Source organism: Syngnathoides biaculeatus, chromosome 15, assembly GCF_019802595.1.
Source record: "Syngnathoides biaculeatus isolate LvHL_M chromosome 15, ASM1980259v1, whole genome shotgun sequence".
Classification (NCBI taxonomy): domain Eukaryota; kingdom Metazoa; phylum Chordata; class Actinopteri; order Syngnathiformes; family Syngnathidae; genus Syngnathoides; species Syngnathoides biaculeatus.
In genome coordinates this window covers 11,796,911-11,820,431 of record NC_084654.1, presented here as the reverse complement: position 1 = coordinate 11,820,431, position 23,521 = coordinate 11,796,911, and the positions used below count along the sequence as shown (strand labels likewise).

At 41.3% G+C, this 23,521-nt stretch overlaps 1 protein-coding gene across 3 annotated transcripts in view; it reads left to right on the top strand.

The window, feature by feature from the left end:
- Positions 1-23,521, top strand: part of arid1b (AT-rich interactive domain 1B) — a 196,833-nt gene that overhangs the window by 20,142 nt on the left and 153,170 nt on the right. For 2 of the 3 annotated variants that reach the window (XM_061843427.1, XM_061843426.1), the window contains exon 2: positions 13,468-13,671. In XM_061843427.1, coding sequence (XP_061699411.1) covers positions 13,468-13,671 — 204 coding nt within the window. Of the gene's footprint in view, positions 1-5,193; positions 5,212-13,467; positions 13,672-23,521 lie in introns of those variants that run through there. The other variant, XM_061843428.1, reaches the window with a different exon arrangement.

Sequence of the window (23,521 nt, the reverse complement as noted above, 5' to 3'; positions counted from 1 at the left end):
ACTGAAGTGCCTCAAACAGAATTGGAATGGGAACAAAATGCGTCTTATTTAATTTTAATGGAATAAATGGCAACATAGAAAAGTCAAAATACTGATCTTCATTGTTGTTTGTTTACTGTTTGTTGAATTCACTGGTGGGTTACACAATGTTACAATTCCACTTATATAGCCGACACCATCTTATTGTAGGAACGCAAAACCGATCATCACTTATTGTTCCAAACAATGCTGTGGTCAACTGGATCAAAACATACCATAAATGTGGCCGTATCCTTTTAAAAACGCCTCATTCGGTGGGTGACTAGATTTGCCCTCCCCTTTTTCTCCTCACCATGTTATTACATGCAGCCGACATGTGTTACCACACCTTGGAAATATGTACGTACATGCTGTTAATATGTTCATCCATCCATTTCCTATAGCCCTTTTCCTCATAAGGGTCGCAGGTGAACTAGAGCCCATCCCAGCTGACTTTGGCCAAGAGGCAGGGTGCACCCTGGACAGATTACCAACCATTTGATCCTTTATTATGTGCATTATGTCTAGATTTTAATTTAAAAAAAATAAACAGAGCATGTCATTGACGGTTCAGATCTTCTTATTCTGACCACCCACATTCTCCACTTTATTTAAAATTATTCATTGGTTACATTGCTGTTGAATCATTCCTTGATATCATTAATAGTGTGCCTTGGTGATTTTGACATGTAATAATATCTATTAATAACAGCATCAAAAGGGGTTGATGACATAAACAATAATTATGAGAACAATGCACTGCAGCATTGATTAATTAGATGGTTTTCTGGTGAATATGCTTTTCATATGGACTAGCATACTATAAATAAAACTTCCCTGCTGAGTCTTGACTCTAAAGGGGGGGGGGGTGTCTTCAGTGTGCACTCAGACCATGCATCAGGGCCCCCACAGGCCTGGAGCCTCTCTTACCGATTGACCCCCCCCACGTTCCTCCAGCCTCTCTGTGATTGATTCCCAGTCAGGGTTGAGGAGATGGAAGGCCTGGCTCAGGCTCACAGGGCCTGCGGCCTCTCAGAGGTCGACCTGGTGGGTCTACAGTGTGTGTGTGGGGGTGTGAGGGCGGTAGGTGGGCTGGGGAGGTTTCTAGCGCCTATCCTAGCCAAGGTGCTTTTTTTGGGTGGGGAAATCTTCACAGCAGGTTGGGAGAGTGGAAGCTCACATTCATTACAGGGGAAAATGAAGGCCCATCGCTGCTGCAGCTGCTCCACTGACCTCTATGTGGAGGTGTGAAGGGGTAGCAAGGTTGGGTATTGCTGGAGCGTGTCTGTGTGTGCGTGCGCACACGTGTGCAGGTGGTCGCACAGTTGACAGACATTGTCACATCTGAGCAGTTCAACAAACAAGAACACCGATATGAGCCATGAACAAGACACAAATGAACCATCTCTCAGTACTAAAATACTTTGTTTTTGTTGATGTTTTTTTGCACTCCATTACCACTGTCGCCAGGAAGTGATAGTTCTCTGGCATCAATCAACACCTAGTCTAGCTCCACCCATTAATATTGCACTCTTATTTTGGTACCATTTTGACAATTGGGGAAAAAAATCCAGTTAAAAAAATTAAGGACTAAATTGAAATGTACCTGTGTATAAACCACCACACTCTCTCCATGTCATTCACGAAAGATTATCTTGTGAAAGTTATATTTTCTTATTTATTATTATTCTATTTTTCCAGCTGAGTTGTCAGACTCGGGGTCCAATAATGAAATCAATTTGATTCAAATTGTTTCAGGTGACTTTTAATGAGTATCTAATATCTGCCTCAGGTAGGAAGGTCAGGATATCTGTTTATTTCTGTGCCTGTGTGTGTGTTTTTTTTTTTTTTTTTTCCGAAAGTGATGGATCACCCGCTGGAGAAACACGGATAGTTCCACTCTGGAGGACTGGGCTGTGCTCCAAAACAAACTGCCCGAATGTAAATCCTTGTTTTTAGTGGGGAGACTCTTTAACTACAAAATGCGTGTGACCTAGTTTGACAAATCTATTGTTTAGAGGTGGAGTGCATTTGTTATTTATTGATTATTTGATGAAAGACATTTTCATTGAATTGATTTTCAGGGTGCAAAAGAAAATCAAATGCTGTACGGCATAGATGGAGGAGCCCTATTGTGGTCCGGTCTTAGATAACGCATTCATAATTCACAGTGCTCCCGCTTCCCCAATGGCCGGCCTCAGGAGCTCGTTAAGCTTTGCCTTACAGGGTTGACTAATGGATGGCAGAGAAAGCCCCCCTCAGGACTCTTTAGCATCATTTGTGTTGGTCTGCTCACTTAGTATTCACTTATGTATTTTCACCCTACTCTGAGCACAATATCATGAATAACCATGGCTAATTCATAAACACACTTGGCAACACAGGACTTGGCTCATCATTTTTCAACCTGTAGAAACACACTGCCCCTTTAATACCCTTCCATTAGCAGAGACGGTGATTCCCTGGAATCGGCGGCGGATCTCGCCTGCATATTTAATCGCAGGAATTCAGCTTTTGACTGCTGTGGGGACTTGGGAAGCAAAAGAGCATCACTTTTACTATCTTTGGGACAGATGGCGTTTTTGGCTTTTCTTCATCAACAGATCTCACAAACCAAATTGTAGTCACTGTGAGTAGCCTGATTTCCTAGGAATGTTAGCTCCAGCACTCCCGCGACCCTCGTGTGGATAAGCGGCTCAGAAAATGGATGGACGGTATGAAATGATGTACATTCACAGATAACATCAGGGTGAAATGTGATGTAGCTGACAAAGCATATACAGTGAAGAAAATAAGTATTTTTACACCCTGCTGTATTGCAAGTTCTCTCACTGAGAAATCATGGCGGGTCTAAATTTTTCATTGTAGGTGCATGTCCACTGTGAGAGAGATAATCTCAAAAGAAAAATCCGGAGATCACAACGTACGATTTTTTTTAACGATTTATTTGTGTGATACAGCTGCAAATAAGTATTTGAACACCTGAGAAAACCTATGTTAATATTTGGTTTAGTAGCCTTTGTTTCCAATTACAGAGGTCAAACGTTTCCTGTAGATGTTGACCAGGTTTGTAATCACTGCAGGAGGGATTTTGGCCCACTCCTCCACACAGTTCTTCTCGAGATCAGACGGGTTTCTGGGATGTCCCTTAGAAACACGGAGTTTCAGCTCCCTCCAAAGATTTTCTATTGGGTTTAGGTCTGGAGACTGGCTTGGCCACACCAATCAAGATTTCTTGATATGCTTCTTATGGAGCAACTCCTTGGTTTTCCTGGCTGTGTGCTTCATCTTTCAATCATTGAGACCCCACAAGGTGATATCTTGCATGTGGCTCCACTCCGATTGAGATGTTTAGCTTCTTCCATTATCCAATGATTTCTCCAACAGTGGACCTTTTTTCACCAAGCTGCTTGGCAATTTCTCCGAAGCCCTTTCCAGCCGTGTGGAATTGTACAATTTTGTCTCTGGTGTCTTTGGACAACTCTTTGGTCTTGGCCACGTTACAAGTTTGAGTCTCATTGATTGTATGGGGTGAGGAGGTGTCTTTATGCAGCTAAAGACCTCAAACAGGTGCATCAGCTTCAGGATAATATGGAGTGGAGGCGGACTTTTAAAGGCGGACTAACGGGTCTTTGAGGGTCAGAATTTTAGCTGAATTGCTGTGCTCAAATACTTATTTGGAGCTGTATCACACAAATAAATTGTTAAAAAATCATACGTTGTGATTTCTGGATTTTTTTTTTTTAAGATTCTCTCTCTCTCAGAGAGGTCATTCACCTACGATGAAAATTTCAGACCCCTCCATGATTACTTAGCGGGAGAACTTGCAATATAGCAGGGTGTTCAAATACTTGTTTTCTTCATTGATCATTGAATTGAAACAGGACTTTACAGCTGTAGGAAGTTTCCGGTAAATGTTGTTTGAGGCCCATTGTTTTCTTCCACTTCTTTCCCTTTCTTTTCCATTTGGTTTCGTAAGAGCCACCCCTCCATGGGGTTCTGGTTGCCGAGGAGCACATTCCTCTCGTTCCTCCATGGCCGCTAAATGAAATGGCTCCCAGCGCTGAAGCTGGCGGAAAAGACGGATCATGGGGAGCGCATCAAGCCTGGTCCACATCGGTAATAGGCTCCATGAAAACAGGCAGGCAGAATTGTTATTTGTGAAAGTCATTCGTCAAGTTTTTTTTATAGATGTTACAGATCTAAAATTTAAAAAACGAGACTGAGCTTCTAAACTTTAAAAGAAAATGAAAATACATTTCCATCTAAGTGTGGATATTCTATTTTTAACTGACAAATCTCCAACCTGCACACATTTAGCCTTCTAAAAGAGCATCTTTGAAGGAGATTTGACTAGCAAATTTGAGGTCTCTGCTCTCTCTCACTCCGTTTCCTCAGCACAGTTTGGTTTTATTTGTTTTCATTTTCGAATGGGATGTCACCGGCATGTCAGATGGATCTCATTTTGTCATTGAGCTTTTTTTTCCCTCCCTTATCGTCTTCCTATTTTTGTCTACAGCTCTCATTCAGCAAAGGAAAAGGGCTCTGGTGACCCTTCGACCCCAATCTCACTTGAGACAGATGAAGCGGCTGCTCTCCTCCCTCCCCATCTCCGCTCCACTTTCCTCCTCCTCCTCCTCCCTTCTCTTAATGACGTCTTTGTGATGGCCGTGACGAACTGCGCGATCTGCAACATTCCCTCGTGCTCGCGGGAGGGGGGCGGGAAGGGTGTATTGCGAGCATGCGTGTGCATCTGTGGTGTAAATATTGGTGTCAAACGCAGAGGGCACACCTCTCTCCAGGAGTGAGCGACACAGCAGAGAGTGCAATTATGTGCATTGCGCCAAACACAAAAGCGTACTGGTTGTCTGCATGACGGCAGCGTCTTATCTGACTTCTCTCTCGTGCACGCCGTCTGCCTCTCACTGTAACCTCTTCATTGCCAATCGGGCATTGTTTATGTGGGAGCCTCCACCCACCTCCTCCATGGCTGCCTTCTCCTGCTCTCTCCTTGGATAATTTCAACCTCCTCATTGCTCGGCTGTCTTTGTGTCCAGATCTCTATTCTGTGCAGGCATTTGGGGGTAAAGAAAGGCTCCAGCTAGCTTCCTGTGGACCGGAGCTACTCGTCTAACTGTCATTTGTTCTGGGACTTTTTCCCGAACAAGGCATGCGTACGTGCTGAGATGCATGGTGAGATTATGACGCAAAGTGTAAATCACTGAATCTGGCTATACGATGGTGCATACAGCCCGGCTAGTGGCTAGAGGCTGGCTAACGCAATATATTTTTGTTTGTTTTTTGTGGTAAAACGGCAACAGCCGCTTAAGAATAGGCTCTTCCATAATAGAGGCCGGACGGTGAAGAGTTAACGCAGCGCTTCTCTGCTCTCTGCTTGATGACATCAGTATTGTCTCTGCATCCATGAAATTAATTTTTCTAATCTTAGTCAGCAGGAGCGGGGGAATTTGCACACATTAATATGGAACTCGATGTAGTCGCCCACTGTTCCTCTCTTTCTTTCTTTCTCTTTCCCTCCCATCTTTCCTCCTTCCCTCATTCCCATTTTATTTTGTTCTCTAAAACAGTAGGCCCAAACGTAAAAGGGTTTTCAAGCCTCAAATGCGTAGCTTTGTTCTGAAGACGGAGGCATCGCAAGTCCCACTGTGTAATAGGAATTGCAGGATGCTTTCCTGCATGGTATAAATAAATTACATAAAAGACGAGAGTGATTGTCCCAGCAGACCGACCGGCTCTGACTGCAGCATGTTGATTCTCCTGTGAGAGACACACGCTGCACACAGCACAGACAGGATCCGTAGACGATAATTATCCTTATTTGTTTCTACTCACAAATTCACACGGCTAAAAGGTTTCATTACACTGGGGGGGAAGCAGGCAGTATTTGCTCCGAAAAGAAAACGACATAATCAATGGAAAAGGGGTTGAGGTTTCTACTTTGAGGTGACTTCTAAAGGCATTGAAACAATCTGCCATTCAAGCGCAAGTTAAATTATAAATCCAAGTAGGATAGAAGTACATTGACCTTTAAAAAAAAATTGTTACTTTAACAATTGTAGCACTCAACCTGAAATGGTTTTATGGAATTGTCCAAGAGGAAAAAGCATACTTGGTCCACACAATGTTAAACAGGCAGGTACTAGACGGAAACATAATAGCAAAATGAACTGCTCTTTTGAGGATTATACCATTTCTGAAGTGCCTGTTGCTCAATAAAGCAGCTTGCAGCCCATAAAGAACATCATGAAGGTCACAGGAAGACCCCCGTACCGATGCAAACATATGGAAACATTCAGGTTTTGTCACTTGAAATTAGCTTTGTAGCTTAGCTTTTCCATGGAAGGTGGATTATCTATGTTTCCATGGAAATCAATACTCATTAACCCAATGAAAGCAGAACTTTGCCAAAATGTTGTTTTAGACTACATTATCATTCTGCTGTTAAATCAGTTTCAATCTTACGGAGTGGAAAATTCCAATTTTTGATTAAAAATGTCAAAACCTTCTCAGCGTTATCAGATCTGGTTGGTACTGCACAGTTTGATTCTGTCATTTAATGCCAATTATGTGTTGTTTTACTCCAAAACAAGAATATTATACTCCACATTAGAAAGTTCTCGAATTATGCAGGAGAGATGTGACATCATGCTGGGACTGCGTCGTACTATATATATATATATAATATATATATATATATATATATATATATATATATATATATACAGTGAAGAAAATAAGTATTTGAACACCCTGCTATATTGAAAGTTCTCCCACTTAGAAATCATGGAGGGGTCTGAAATTCTCATCGTAGGTGCATGTCCACTGTGAGAGAGATAGTCCAGAAATCACAATGTAGGATTTTTTTAACGATTTAATTGTGTGATACAACTGCAAATAAGTATTTAGACACCTGAGAAAACCAATGTTAAAATTTGATACAGTAGCCTTTCTTGGTAATTACAGAGGTCAAACATTTCCTGTAGATGTTCACCAGGTTTGCACACACTGCAGGAGGGACTTTGGCCCACTCCTCCACACAGATCTTCTCTAGATCAGACAGGTTTCTGGGCTGCCACTAAGAAACACGGCGTTTCAGCTCCCTCCAATGATTTTCTATTGGGTTTAGATCTAGAGACTGGCTAGGCCACACTAGAACCTTGATATGCTTCTAACGGAGTCACTCCTTGGTTTTCCTGGCTGTGTGCTTCGGGTCATTGTCATGTTGAATGACATAGCCATGACCCATCTTCAATGCTCTGACTGAGGGAAAGAGGTTTTTCCCCAAAATCTCACAATACATGGCTGCCATACATCCTCTCCTTAATACGGTGCAGTCGTCCTGTCCCATGTGCAGAAAAACACCCCCAAAGCATGATGCTACCACCCCTATGCTTCCGGTAGGCATGGTGTTCTTGGGATGGAACTCATCATTCGTCTTCCTCCAAACACGGTTAGTGGAATTATGACCAAAAAGTTCCATTTTGGTCTCATCTGACCACAAAACCTTCTCCCATGACTCCTCTGTATCATCCAAATGATCATTGGCAGACTTAAGACGGGGCTTGACATGTGCTGGTTTAAGCAGGGGAACCTTCCGTGCCATGCAAGATATCAAACCATAACGTCTTAGTTTATTACCAACCGTCACCTTGGAAACGGTGGTCGCAGCTCTTTTCATGTCATTGACCAAGTCCTGTCATGTAGTCCTGGACTGATTCCTCATCTTTCTAAGGATTATTGAGACCCCACAAGTTGATATCTTGCATGAGGCTCCACTTCGATTGAGATTGACCATCATATTTAACTTCTTCCATTTTTTAATGATTTCTCCAACAGTGGACCTTTTTTCACCAAGCCACTTGGCAATTTCTCTGGAGCCCTTTTCAGCCGTGTGAAGTTGTACAATTTTGTCTCTAGTGTCTTTGGACAGCTCTTTGGCCATGTGACAAGTTTGAGTCTTACTGATTGTATGGGGTGAGCAGTTGTCTTTAACTGCAACTAACGATCTCACACAGGTGCATCTAATTCAGAATAATACATGGAGTGGAGGTGGACTTTTAAAGGTGGACTAACAGGTCTTTATTTCTGGATTTTTCTTTTTAGATTATCTCTCTCACAGTGGACATGCACCTACGATGAAAATTTCAGACCCCTCCATGATTTCTAAGTGGGAGAACTTGCAATATAGCAGGGTGTTCAAATACTTGTTTTCTTTACTGTATATGCTTTGTTTATCTATCTATCTATCTATCTATCTATCTATCTATCTATCTATCTATCTATCTATCTATCTATCTATCTATCTATCTATCTATCTATCTATCTATCTATCTATCTATCTATCTATCTATCTATCTATCTATCTATCTATCTATCTATCTATCTATCTATCGTATAAAAATGAATTAGGAATGGTGTCTTTCTGAAACAGAAGACCACAATCAAAGTATTATTTTGTCTTTTTTTCCTGCTTTCTCTCAAAAATAATTTGGATCGGAAGCACTGACCAGGATTGTGTTTGTGCCTCCTAATCCAAATATCCGAGCCTTTTGTGTCTTTACTCATAATTCTCTACATAAAAGCAAGAGCGGGTGAAATCTGTTTTACTAAAATAAAACCATTGTCAAATGAAGTCAGAAAAGCAATTTAGCAGGTTTCACCCTTGTAGTAATTTCACTGTGTTCTGTGTAATGGCTTTGTTTTGCAAAGAAAAAAGGGGGGAAGCTCCTGAGAGTGAAAATGCGATTGAGAGAAAAGACTTCATAAATTGAATTTTAAATTTAGCAGTTGAAATTCTATTGCCCCCATCTCTCCTCTTTGAGAGTTAGCATGCCCAGATGAGCCAAATGAAAAACACAATTTTTTTTTTTTTTTTTAAATCTACTATCCCCCCTCGCACAAACATGATTTTGTTCACGTCATATTCATATGTTCCCCCTAAGAACACTCATTTCTCTTCGGGGAGGAAAAAAGGAACGTTTCAATTTGTCAAGAAATGTTTCTTGTGCTTTGGGGGAATCGGTTGGCATATCTCAAAGAAGCCTTCAGTGGACCGAAATCTCATTTAGTGGAACTTGTCATGAGGGCAGATATGAGGTTGTGTTTGGGGAGGCGGAGAGTTAACTGGCTCCGTTGATAATGTCACATGCGGAAGATGGACTGATGTGTCTGCTTGCATTGTGTAATTTCACTCCAGCCGCTTTATTTGACAAATCCTCACCCGTGTGTGCGGGCATATTTGCGTTTAATCGCGCATCCACTTCTCCGTTCCCAAAACCCAGAAGTTATTTTCTGATTCCAGTGCATTTCAAGTGTTGCAGTTCACATTTTTTTTTTTTTTTTTGCCAGCCAGTGTTTGTGTGTGTAATACACTTGGCAGCTGTGTGAGGGGATTTACTTGAGTTGGCTCAGTAGTTACAAGTGGAGGAGCTCTTGAGATGTACTGTAGCAAGTGAACTGAGTGGTTTTTGGAGGTTGGCGAGTGCCACTACAGCTTAGCGGGCTCGTGTATTTTAGGTGCATGTGTTATTCAGGGAGGATGTTACCCATTTTGTTGCATTGCGCTGTATATTTGAGTCCGGTTTGTGACAATGAGGTATTTTATTTTTTAAAAAAATGTAACATGAACCACTGAGAACACATTGTTGCTGACAGTTGTTAATTGTAGGGTTAGGACAAGGACTGGATTTTTTTTTTTTTTAATGATGTCTTGTTATCCTTTTTGAAGATGATTCATATTGAGGTCATACTTGGTGAGGCTTTTTCTGATTGACTGTGGAAGCCGCTGATCATTAGTGTCTCATTCTTTTTCTCTTTTGTCAACATGTTCTGTAGAATGGGGAAAAAATTCAACTGTTTAATTCCCCTAGAGACCTACGGTACATGAGAAATGTTCAAGGAATTATTTTGAAATATAGCTATTTATTCCCATTTCAATCCTGAATGGAGGGTTGGTTGGTATTACTGTGAATTTGTTGAATTTTCTGTATGATACGAGAACCTACAAATAAGACATTCATTTTTTATTTCGCTTTCTCTTCTTTCATCTGCTCTTACTTTAGAACGGTGCAAATCTTTTATATGCACTGCCTCCTGCCATTGTACTCCATGATTTTAGGTATTGAAGAGTAGATTTTTCTTATGGTAAAATTCATCAATTAGACAGCAATACAGCTTATAGAATATAGTGTTACCAAATGAGCTGAACTAAAGAAAAATCCAGACCATGATTGATGTTGATTGGTGCTGTTAGGGACCTATGAAATTAAGGATAAGTTAATGGTTGTTCCAAGATACTTGAATAACATTCTTGATGTCATATAAGTTCAGCATACTTCTTCTTCTTTTCCTTTCGGCTTGTCCCGTTAGAGGTCGCCACAGCGTGTCATCTTTTTCCATCATAGCTTATCTCCTGCATCTTCCTCTCTGACCCCAACTGCCATCGTCTTCCCTCACAACATCCATCAACCTTCTCTTTGGTCTTCCTCTCGCTCTTTTGCCTGGCAGCCCCATCCTCAGCACCCTTCCACCAATATACTCACTCTCTCGCCTCTGAACATGTCCAAACCATCGAAGTCTGGTCTCTCAAATCTTGTCTCCAAAACATCCAACTTTGGCTGTCCCTCTAATGAGCTCATTTCTAATCCTATCCAACCTGGTCACTCCGAGCGAGAACCTCAACATCTTCATTTCTGCTACCTCCAGTTCTGCTTCCTGTTGTTTCTTCAGTGCCACCGTCTCTAATCCGTACATCATGGCCGGCCTCACCACTGTTTTGTAAACTTTGCCCTTCATCCTAGCAGAGACTCTTCTGTCACATAACACACCAGACACCTTTCACCAGCTGTTCCAACCTGCTTGGACCCGTTTCTTCACTTCCTTACCACACTCACCATTGCTCTGGATTGTAAGCCTAAATATTTGAAGTCGTCCACCCTCGTTATCTCTTCTCCCTGGAGCCTCACTCTTCCCCTTCCACTTTTCTCATTCACGCACATATATTCTGTTTTACGTGGGCTGATCTTCATTCCTCTCCTTTCCAGTGCATGTCTCCATCTTTCTAATTGTTCCTCTGCCTGCTCCCTGCTTTCACTGCATATCACAATATCATCTGCGAACATCATGGGCCAAGGGGATTCCAGTCTAACCTCATTTGTCAGTCTATCCATTACTACTGCAAACAGGAAGGGGCTCAGAGCTGTTCCCCAATGCAGTCCCACCTCCACCTTAAATTTTTCTGACACACCAACGGCACACCTCACCATTGTTCTGCTCCCATCATACATGTCCTGTACTATTCTAACATATTTCTCTGCCACACCAGACTTTCGCATGCAGTACAAAAGTTCCTCTCTTGGTACTCTGTCATAGGCTTTCTCTAGATCCACAAAGACACAATGTAGCTCCTTCTGACCTTCTCTGTACTTTTCCACTAGCATCCTCAAGGCGAATAATGCATCTCTGGTACTTATTCATTTTAAATAAGTGGTACAAAAGTCGAAAAGTCAAAGACAGTGACAACACTGCGATTTCATTCAAGGTAGTGAGTTTTGCTGAGATCTCACTGGGTATTTGTTTTTTTTTAAATAATGCTTGGAAGTAAAGAAACTAAAATTAAGACCCAAATTAGCTTTGATACTCTGTGAAATTAATGTCCACGCTGTAATACAGGTGCATTTTCTTGAAGGTTTTGGTTGAATCGCTAATTGTATTTTGGCCACCCCGACACGGAAGAAAGTTGACCTGCCAGTTTAATGTGAGGAGTAAGCTGAGAAAAGAGGATAATGCCAGTGTACTTACATAAACTACATCTTGGAAAAACAGCCTTCTGTCCTTTTTCCAGTTGGACTTTTGAAATTCTGCTATTGTTGACCTTTGCAATATAAGCTTCTCTCACATGGGGCCTCAAACACCTCCATGCTGCGAAACAACTTTCAGACCCCCCCGTGTTCTCACCTCACACCCTTTCTGGCTGTCTTTTGCCATCCCTCTCACTACCCAAACACCCTTTTGCGCACACTTTTCTTCCTCACACTGCGAAATAGCCCAAAGTACTCCAAACACATGCCTCAGTAGACAAAACCACTTTAAAAGCCAGACTGCCGAATGGTCTGCACGTAACCCGCTGAATAAAGTGCTACCATCCCCTGACACGTCTTCTTGATATTAGCCCGGCAATATGAGGCAGTGGCAATTTCTTCTCCACACTCGATAAGGTGATATTGAGCTGGGGAGGAGGGAGTTGGCAGCGCCGGGGTGGGGTTGGTGGTGGTGGAGTGTGTGTGTCTGTGTCTGTGTGTATTATGCTCAGTGGAGACAAGAGAAGGAGAAAAGTGAAAGTATGTGTAAGGAACAATAGGAACAAAATGTCATAAATCACACATGATCCAACACCGTGAGACAAAAGGGTGAAAGTCTGAGAGAAGAAAGGCAGCACAGGGGAAGTCGGCATTATTAGCCCGCCCGACACACAAACACGTCTCTACAGGTGACAGATTAGCCTGGACTGATCCCGAATTTTCCAGTGTCTCACCAAGACCCCCCGAACCCAACCCCTTTAAAAAGACATTGAACTACTGTACTTGCTGTGAAATGAATTGACACCTCCTCTCGCCAGTGCTCATTGGATAGCTGCCGCTTTGACTGCCTTGACTGCCTTGAAGTTGAATTTCTTTGTCACTTGATGCTTGTCCCTTATTTTATTATTCATAACAGTAGAATTACTATTTTGTGCTGCTTTTCTGTAAGCAACAACAAGTGAGGTAGCAGTATTGTCAAGTGATTATTGGTCCTGTTGGTCTGTGTTTTAACTCTTTTTTTAATTGCTATTATTCCTTGTTGCTTGAAACCACTTTTACAGCTCATAAAACCTTTTCAGGCACTATAATAAAGAGGTGTTATAATCAAATCATTTTATTTTGGACCTCCTACAGCTAAGTTACCTCCCTGTAGCAATGCAATAAACATCTTTGCTAAGTAATTCCGTTTGTAGTTCCTTCATGACCTGCAGACATCCATTTAAGGTCTCCAATCAGCCTGTAATTATAACATAAATCAGTTGCTGTTGTGGTTTGAGGGGTGTGAACTTAATGGACTTATCTCAAATTCTGCAATGTGCCATACAATGGCTGATGTAATTTCATATTATTCTTATGTATATATATATATATATATATATATATATATATATATATATATATATATATATATATATATATATACACATCGTTTTTCTGAGCTGCTTATCATCACACCCTGAACTGGCTGCCAGCCAATCACAGGGCACATAGAGACAAACAGCCACACTCACAATCACACGAACAGGCAATTTAGAACCTTCAATTAATGTTGTATGTTTATATATATACACACACACATATAAAATCTTGAATACCACACTTGTTCAAATGTTTAATTGCTTCTCCACAGGTGTCCTCCATGGACTTCATGGCAATGAAGCGTTCGCAACTTTATGGTATGGCCAACAATCCGTACTCGAACCCGCAGCAGCCTGGGGGCGGGCCTTACCCTCCCGGCCAGCCGTATACTCCGCCTCCCTCGCAGCGTTATCCAATGAGCATGCAGTCAAGAAGTCGAATGGCCATGGGCAGCATGCAGTTTCCTCAGCAGCAGGTATGTTGACAAACCAAAAGTGTGTTGTCATTTAAAGGAAAATTCCAGTGGTTTGGAGTAACAATGTATCAAATAGGTCATGTAATATGTATTCTATCTTGATAATGTGATGTTAAATCCTCTCTTATTTAATAGTGTTTTGAAAAGATTATTATCGACAGTTACAAATTTTCAAATGACCTATTTGTGCGGATGTGGCGTGTTATGTGCCGTTCCAAACGCTCGATTACATGTGACACCATTATGCCCAGTGCTGATTTCTTGGATTTATCCTCATCTGATGAAAAAATAGCATTATTGATTGATCGGGAAGACAGAGGAATACTTCCGTACAGATTTGAACCGGTGGCTGTAAATAATGTTGAATATTCGGATGGTTCTTCAGGCGGAATGACGCGGAGTCTGACGAGCGAGCTCCACCGAGCGGGGGAGCGAGCTAACGGGTCAGTATATATTTTATCCGCTGTTTGATGACAACCGTGTGAATCCACTTCTTACTGATTTTGACTTTCTGACAAAATGCAGTCTCTTAGAATTCAAGTTGTAAATGTGATGTCACTGACATTTTATGATCAGCAGAGAATGCCTTGCTGGTTTTGACTGCTCACCACGGTCTGAAAGGAGTATTTCTCCTTTGGCTTCTCCTGTCCTGTGTGCGACACACTCGCAAATGAATGCGGGCCCATCTCTTTAACAACCTTTGCTGATGAATATGCTTTGAGCAAAAGAGTGACAATAAAAGTATTGCTGGGCAAGGTTCAAAATTGATTTTGATGTTTGCATTGCTCGGATGACATTGTGACCATTGTCACAAGTTGAGAAAAACTGGAGATTTGTGGTTCCCATGTATATATTTGTCAGTGGAAACCCCCATTTCATTCATACATACTGTAAGTCCGCCGCTTTAACATTTCACATAAAACGTACAACGTCTGATGTGGTGAGTGTGAAAAGATAGATTTATGTTTCCGGTGCTAAAGCTGTCTAATAACAGTCGTTTGTGGTCGTTGTGGTTTTATGCAATGCTTCACCGTGAAGCAAGGATTTTTTTTTTCTTGCTCCTGGAAAAAAAGAAAAACATAAAGGTGACATACATGGTTGTCAACAGACAGTAGCAATATATTTTTTCCCCCTTGAAGGCTTTACAGGTTCAATTTGAGACAAGGTCTGAATTACCAAGCAGCATGTATCACAGGTGGTGTACATCACGGGTGGCACTTCTGCTCATCACTCACTTTTCTTGCGACTCGCAGTGGTGCGAGTGAGGTGATGATTGGTGCAGACGATGGACTGTACCTTTGTCCTTTATCTTTGTTCAATTAACTTTCTTTTTGTATTTTTGCCTGCTTTTTATTCACAAACATTTGCGTTTCCGTGTGGATTACTGTCCCCATCATCAACATCGAGGCATTACTTACAATATAACAAATGTCACACCGCCTCTGTGGAACACAATAAGCCTGTGGTGGAGATAATAGTTCGCATGTTTGCTTTATGGAGTCATAAGTAAATCTCATTTTGGACAAGAAGGATGTATGTGAACATTTTGGTAAGCGTGTGTTTGGTATTAGCTGGATTGTGTGCACAAAAGAACATTTACTGGATGAAGTCAAGCTTCGTATTATATTGGATATTGTGTGTGCGCGCACATGGGTAAACGTGTACAAGTCTGCTTGGAAGAGAGGGTGCACTAGACACTAAGAGGGGCACTGTGTCCTATGTTGCCACTGCCTGCTATTTACTGTCATAGCTTGGTCGTTTCCATTGGACTTGGACAGCTCACACCGAGGAGAGTGAGTTTCTAAATATAGCGAGACAACACTGAATGAGTGAGTGATAGAGACCGAGAAAGAGAGAGACCGTGTGCTGCCAAGAAAGGAAGGCACTGGGAGATTACTAGTATTTTAGAATACACATGCACACACACACACGCACAGAAATATATATATATATATATATATATATATATATATATATATATATATATATATATATATATTCAAATGTTCTCAATATTACTTTTAAAGAGTTTGTCATGTTATTACAGAAACTAATGCAAATCCACCCACAATAGATTAGAGTCTTAAATTAACTTTCTTTCACACATGAAACAGCACAATTGGTTCACCGGGTAGAAATTGAGATTTTATTTGATTATATTGAACTTCAACTGCTGGATTCATCAATTCATCAGAAATTCAAACATTTGTTGCATTACTCTAAAACAGGGGACTCAAACATACAACCCACAGGCCAGAACTGGTCCGTCAAGGACTCCAATCCACCCCATGGAGATTGTTCTCCCTGTTAAACACGTTTGAATTTATTCATGCATACAAACTATTATTTTGAAACTCATGCTTTTATTTTTACACAATCACTGTAGAACTGTGAAGTGTTGGAACGTTTGTGTAACTCGAAGTCACACTTGTGCGTATCTTGTATAGTTTAAATAATTAAATGTGCAGTTAAAAAGGGTGTGAAGTTACTTGGAACTTTTTTTAGTCTGGCCCACAAGATATCAAGGTGGGGTGGATGTGGCCCCTAAATTAAAATGGGTTTGACACCCCTGCTCCACAACAACATGCATTCTGCTAATTTAATCCTCTGTGCTGTGCGTGCTTTGCAGATTAGACTAGAAATAATTTCTTCACCTGCCTGACCATTTTGGTTATAAATTCCTCTTATGTTATTTCATCAAAATTTTGCTTCTGTGTGGGGCCACGAGGAGACTGTTTGTCATGTGACCGCTTGGCTGTGTTTGGCCAAATGGAGTCAAAGGGCAGTAGAAGTTGGGCTTGATTGGTGAAAGGGTCATGTGGCACGTCTCTGTGAAAACCCAACATAGATCCTGCGAGTAAAAATAAATACGAGCAGAATATAGCTCAGCATAACAGAGTAAAAGTTCTTCTTAACACAAATACTCAAGTAAAAGTAAAATCCAGGTTGCATTACAACTACTACGTCAAATCCAATTTATCCAAAAAGTTACTTGAATAAATGGAACAGTTATAGCTCATTTCCACCCACCTCTGAGCTCACTGATATGCTTTTATGATGACCTCACACTCAAAATGGAGCTTTACGTGAGGTTGCAGAGAGCTTTTACCGAATGGAAGACATGGAATGACGGTAGGTGCCTGCGGGTGCGAAGACGCTGAGGCAGGTCTGTGGGTTGGGACTAAATGGCAGAACAAACAGTCACTCACACGTTCAAAAATACATCCGTGGTACTATTAAGTGTTGAGCTCCTCTGGCGTATTACATAGGGGAGTCTGAGCACCAGCATAGCAATCACAGCATAGTGCTATGGAACGTAATTAGTTCAAATAGAATTAGTTGTTCACTCTGGCTATAGCCATGGGAACTGTGCTTCTAAAGTTTCTAATTATCTGGCACTGGCTTTAAACGCAGCACCACTACCGCATTGACTGCATTACTGCAGCTGCAAGGATCTAGCTCACCGTAATGAGGTTTAATCCCACGCGCTCACTTGAGAGTAATGAGCCCCACCTATAGAAGCAAGGTCAGAGGTCATGTCTGAGAGACATGGGCGGGGGGGGGGGGAGTCAATCGCCAATTTTTAAATACAAACTGTAAGATGCAGATAATGTGTGTGTCATAACATCAGTGAGAGGACCCGCATAGCTTTCCCTATCCTATCGTCACTTGTTGCAAAGACAGTTCAGGATGTCAGCCTTGCTGTCTTGACAGCGGCTGGATTGGCAACACAATCCCCCATGATGCATTGCGCCTCAGGGCTGAGACCTCAGCTTGTCACAGCCAAACATGTTGCGATGTTGCCAGGCAACGTGTCACCGATACGTGTCTACCTCTGTGAAGTGCTTAGTGTGTGCGTACGTGCGTGTGTGTGTAGGTGTGTGTTGGGGTTTAGCAGATGGACAAAAGGTCTTTTGTTTTTCATTATGATTAAAGCCAGCTAAAGCCCTACTTTTTTATAAATAACTGCATAACATCAAGTGGAGGGGGAGGTAACCGTGTAAGTTGTTTCATCCTTCTTCCTTAAGCGAGTTAACTGCGCGCATACTGTGTAAATAATTGTGCTTGGCCACAATAACTGCAAATGTCTGTTTTTGATTATTTGTTCATAATGTCGTTTGAATTGTCTACATGCATGTAATGCACTGTTATTGCAAAATATAGTATTTGATACTCATATTTTTAAAGTGTGTGCAAGCCTCATTATTTTGGGCATTTTGCAGAGCTTCTGCGTACAATGGAACTCACCCAGTTGCACTGACATTCATGTTGCTTGAAAAGCTCTATTAAAACGTGGCATAATTTCACCTTTTGTACAATTACATATTCTTAATGTATCGCACAATGGGTACAGCACACGCTGATTATTAGGTGTTAAAAATTTAGATTGTCGCTGATGACTTTACTAGTTAGGATGAAAGAATGCTGATGTGGAAAAGCTCACTGGCATTTGATGGAAGAATTTGAAATCAGAATGGTTAAAGAAAATGGCGGCACATCGAACCTGAAGGCTGGTGAGACAAAAGTCTACCATTTTACGGACTGGAACAATGCAGTCAAGAAAGACGGTAGGGAAAGAAGAATTGGACTCTTGTTGATAAATAAAATTAAATTTAGGTTGAAAATGTAGGTCAATGGTGATATGGTGGTGCATCTGGTTAGAGCATTGGCCTCACAGTTCTGAGGACCAGGGTTCGCATCCCGGCCCCACCCTTGTGGAGTTTCCATGTTCCCCCCATGGCGATTTGGAGTTTTCCCCGGGCACTCCGGTTTCCTCCCACATCCCAAAAACATGCATTCATTGGGGACTCTAAATTGCCCCTAGGTGTGACCGTGAGTGCGGCTGTTGTTTGTCCCACTGTGACCTGCAGATGGCTGGCAATCAGTTCATGATGTATCCCGCCTGTAGCTCAATGATAGCTGGGATAGGCTCCAGCACTCCAGCGACCCTTGTGAGGATAGCCGGCAAAGAAAATGGACGGATGGATGGTTTGATGGAATGTAGGTCAATGGTATGTGAAGGCTTTGCGGGACCTGCGACTGTCTCACACTGAAGAAACGTTTGGAGTTACAATCTTACAGTGTGGAACTTCTGCGGTTTAATAGGATCTTTGCCTTGGGGCACAATGACAATTTTAAAATGGGATTTGAATAAAGCAGAATTCTTTGGTTGCTTTGGAACGAGTTAATCTGAGATTGGCTGCCATATCTGAAGTTTTGCATGTCTTTAGAAGCACAACTTCCCTTTTTTTTGGGTTGAATTCCAAATGGCACAACATTTGTCCAGGCATTTGACTGTACAGATTTCACTATACAAGGACCTCTCCTTGAAATCATGTGATAACGGCTGCTGTACTGGGTTGGTGGTTTGTTGGTGTCCATGTGAACAGACGCCCACAGGCTAGGGCTGATACTGGGTTTAATCAACCTTAATCTTTCAGGCCTCTCAGTTCTGCAGTATCTCACAAAAGTGAGCAAACCCCTCACGTTTGTTAATATTCTATATACTGAACACTGAAGAAATGACCCTACTAAACCCTGTAAAGTAGTCAATGTGCAACATGTATAATGTGTAGCTGTGTAAAGTGCAACTATTTTGTCCCCTCAAAACTGCTCAACAAGACGTTAATGCTCAAATTGGTGGGAACAAACTAGAAAACACCCCTAAGTTAACATTATATTATAGCAGTGTTTTCTTCAATTTTGTCCTTTGAAACGATGTACTAAAGTATATATGGTTTTTTTTTAATGGGGAGGGGTTTTCATTTTTAAGAGATACTGGATGTTTAGAGGTCTCACAGTGATACAGCAACATTTTAACAGGAAGTGCATACTTGTGCTCATGATCGTACAAGCATTCACACACATGCTCTGGCACATTTCTAACCCTCCAGCTCACTAACATTTACAGTAGCGGCACATTTTCTGGGTTATTTGGCTTAATCCTGTAATAAGAGACAAGCATAGGCACAGATCTGAGGAATGATGCTCAGGAAAAACTCTGGCCTTTAGCTTTCAGCTAATACGCGAACGAGCTAATTTAGAGACTGTACATCCTCCTGTTAATGCATACATGTGACTGTTAGTGATATGCAGATTGGTACTGATATTGGAATCCTTCTGATATCTGACCTTTGCGCTCAAGAATCAATTCTCAAATAAGAGTATCAACAATTGGATACATCAGTCATTTGAGCGCTAATTTTCAGTATATATCACATGAATTTTGGTAACAGTTCAGCGCAGTTTTCTGACATTAGACGAGATTATGATTTTTTTTACATTAAGCGTTTTAGGCACTCCCCGATTGGAGTCCTCTTCTGCATTATTGATGTCACCTCGACTATTTTTGCCACTTTTTGAAGAGTCTGCAATATCCCGCTTTGATTGGATAGGACTGATTTTGTTTGTCAATTAAGGGGAAGGTGCAAGGACTGGGAGAAAGATCAAATAAAGACAAATATCTTGGGTCGTGAAGATGGGAGGCGTGTGTGAGTTCCTGCATGAATGAATGAAGGTGAATATGTCCAAAAGCCTTGGCTTTATGTTACCATTACACATACTACGGGTTGAAGCCAACACTTTCTCTTTTTTGTTTTCTTTATGTTGAACAGGAGCAACTTTCTTACAGTGTGATATATTGCACCTGGATTGGCTGAATTTTATTTTACATTATCACATTGTTCACCATTTGGGCTAATTATAGATAGATATAGGTAGAAGCATCTCACAGTTACAAATAATTCTGGGGGAATATCTAATTTTACTTAACATGTAATCCTAATGGTTTTGTTTATACTGTTCCTATACTATACACTAGTATACTACTATATATATATATATATATATATATATACACATCCATCCATTTTCTTTGCCGCTTATCCTCATGAGGGTCGCGGGGAGTGTTGGAGCCTATCCCAGCTGTCAACGGGCAGGAGAGGGGATAGACCCTGAACTGGTTGCCAGCCAATCCCAGCGCAGATTGAGACAAACAGCCACACTCACAATAACACCTAGGGGCAAGATAGATAGATAGATAGATAGATAGATAGATGATAGATAGATAGATAGATAGATAGATAGATAGATAGATAGATAGATAGATAGATAGATAGATAGATAGATAGATAGATAGATAGATAGATAGATAGATAGATAGATAGATAGATAGATAGATAGATAGATAGATAGATAGATAGATAGATATAGATAATTGAAAGAGGTTTATGAATGAAATGTCTGACACATACCCCACAAATGTTGATGGAGGTCTGTCAAATATCCCAAAAATGGCATTAGGTCAACAGAACCAAGATTTAGACATGGTCTGAAGAGGCAAACATTTAAACAGACTATGTGTCACCAAATTGTCAAAGAACACACCTTCACGCACCGGAACATGGTTGTCGCGGACTGGAGATGCACAACAAACCCTGCAAGTATCTCAAAAATCAGGACACGGCACCATTTGTGGCCTGTCGCAGATGTGCCGTATATGAAAATAGAGCCCACGGTGCCCATTTACTGTGTGTAATAAATGATTTATGAGATCTGCACTTAAAGGCAGCAAATATTTTGCTGAGGTCACCTGCCTCAGCTGCACAAATCTACATGAGAGTGAAAAAAGACGGTAATAGAGCTCTCAATAACATCTCTCCCAGCCACCTCTTTAAGTGGTGTACTGATTGTGAGGCAGGAAGCGCTATCAGAAGGAGGGCACACATTTTGTGTTTGGGTTCTATTGTTGAATCCATATACATACAATATCTGCTTACATCATGTCTATGTTAAAGGAGGACCATAATCATCAGCATTTCCTCCTGCATGTGATTAATATTTATAAGCAACTGTGAAAACTATATAAGAACACGACTTGTTCTGTGATGTTTTGGTTATTTTCCCCCACTGACAATTTCCTTAATCCACACTGGCGTCAAATTGTCACCATCATAAAACCCTGTTGATGACATGTGATTGACGTGCAGACTTTTGGTTTATGCAAGGGGATTGGTGAAGGCAAGTGGTGCAAGAGCTATGTGAGTTTTATTTTAACATTCTTAACTTTGAATGAGTGTAAAAAAAAAAAAAAAAAGGTTAACTGCTAAAACAATACTTTCATTTGAGTACTCACCCCTAACTCTGACAGGAACAGATGATTTGGTGATGTGTCAAGGTAAATGCTGTAATTCCTTTTGTCGAATGACTGACAGCACAGAGACTACAGAGCTGAGTTTTAGTATTGTCATCACAGTTTTCGTTTTTGCCAGGCCCATTCGTATTACACTATTCTCTGGTGTTGTCACAAAAAATCAAAACATTTTAGCAGGTAAATATTGTTAAAACACATCATCAGTACTTCTAGGTTTTCACGCATTGTAGTTTCTGTCTTTTAGAAGGAGTGTCATATCAGAATGTACAGCAATGTAATGCAGGCAGTTAAAATATTTGCCACTTTTTCTCATTGTGTACTAATACTACTGCATTAATTTTGATCATGGAAGTTGTTGAAATTTACTTCAGCGATGGGATTGAAATACAGCCTGTAAAATAATCTCTTGTCCAAACATCATCCCGTGGAATATTGACTTGTGAGAGAAAGATGGGTAATTTACGACATTGATTGTGCGTGTGAAGGGGGGGTTTCTCACTAGTGTGGGGGAGCAAGGGCCACTTGGAAGCACTTAGGGGCCCCTGGGTGCTGGGGTTGTCTCGGGGGTTAATGCAGCCATTGCTTGCAGCCTCTTACCGATGACTGGGAGGCCCAATAAATCAGCCCCTCTGCCAGGAAGGCTAGAGGGAGTAAAAGGGCTGGGGGTGCAAAGGGAACCACTTCAGCCTCTTTCCCCCTCCCTTTTTGAAAAGCTCTTGAAATATTGAATGCTTGCTTTCAAAGTACCCATCTCATCCACACGGTCACACACTTGTGCCTGTACTATTTCCTCCAGAAGTCAGACCTGCCCTCTTTGCTGACACACCAGGGCCCGAGATTTCTCTCCCCACAATTACAGAACACATTAGGGGTGGTGGCGCGGGGGTGTACAGGTGGGGTTAAAAAGGACAGAGGAAAAAACTGAAAGAAAAGACATCAATTTGAAAAAAGGCTGATTAATTAAAGGTTCCTTTCTCCTGGCAGAAGTTTCAGAATCAATTAATTAGCAAGCTAGCCTATGCACATCAATGGCTCTAATAGCCCGCTCTCATTTGTAATTTTTATTGCCCCTCGACTGTGGAGTGGCTCTCAGCCAATCAGACATAACGTCGAGCCAATGCTACATGGCCATTAAGTGAAAAATGAGGGGGAAAATCACTCCCATTTTACTCATCTGAAGTGATGTTATTATTTATTTCAATAAAGCAGATAAGAGAGTTTTTGTTAATGTCCTCTTAAGTTAGGTCGGGCACACACATACTGACCATAGGTTTTGTGATGTAAAAAATAGTCCCTCCAACAGTGGAGCATGTAGTTGGCACGTCTGCGTCGTGTTAAGATGGGCTGAAATCTCAGTGCAATCTTTTCTCAGTGGGATTTGCACGTTATTTGTGTGCACCTTAATTGAAGTTGCAAGTTTATGTGGATGTCACTGCTGGTTTGTTTATCCAGTACGGGCCATATTCTTCCATGTGATTCTTCTGACTGGGCAGACATAGATAAGTGTAATTTCTGCGAGCTGTGTCCACTGGGTGGACCAATTATGGGCGTTTCCCATCAAATCTGGCCTTGTCCATGCAAGCGTTTTTCTTCCTACACACTACAAAGGCAAGTAAGTATAGCAGTGACAGTACATGCCATGTGTAGTAATACTATTGCAAAAAGAGAGCAATCAAAGTTATTGAAACTCTCAGTTTT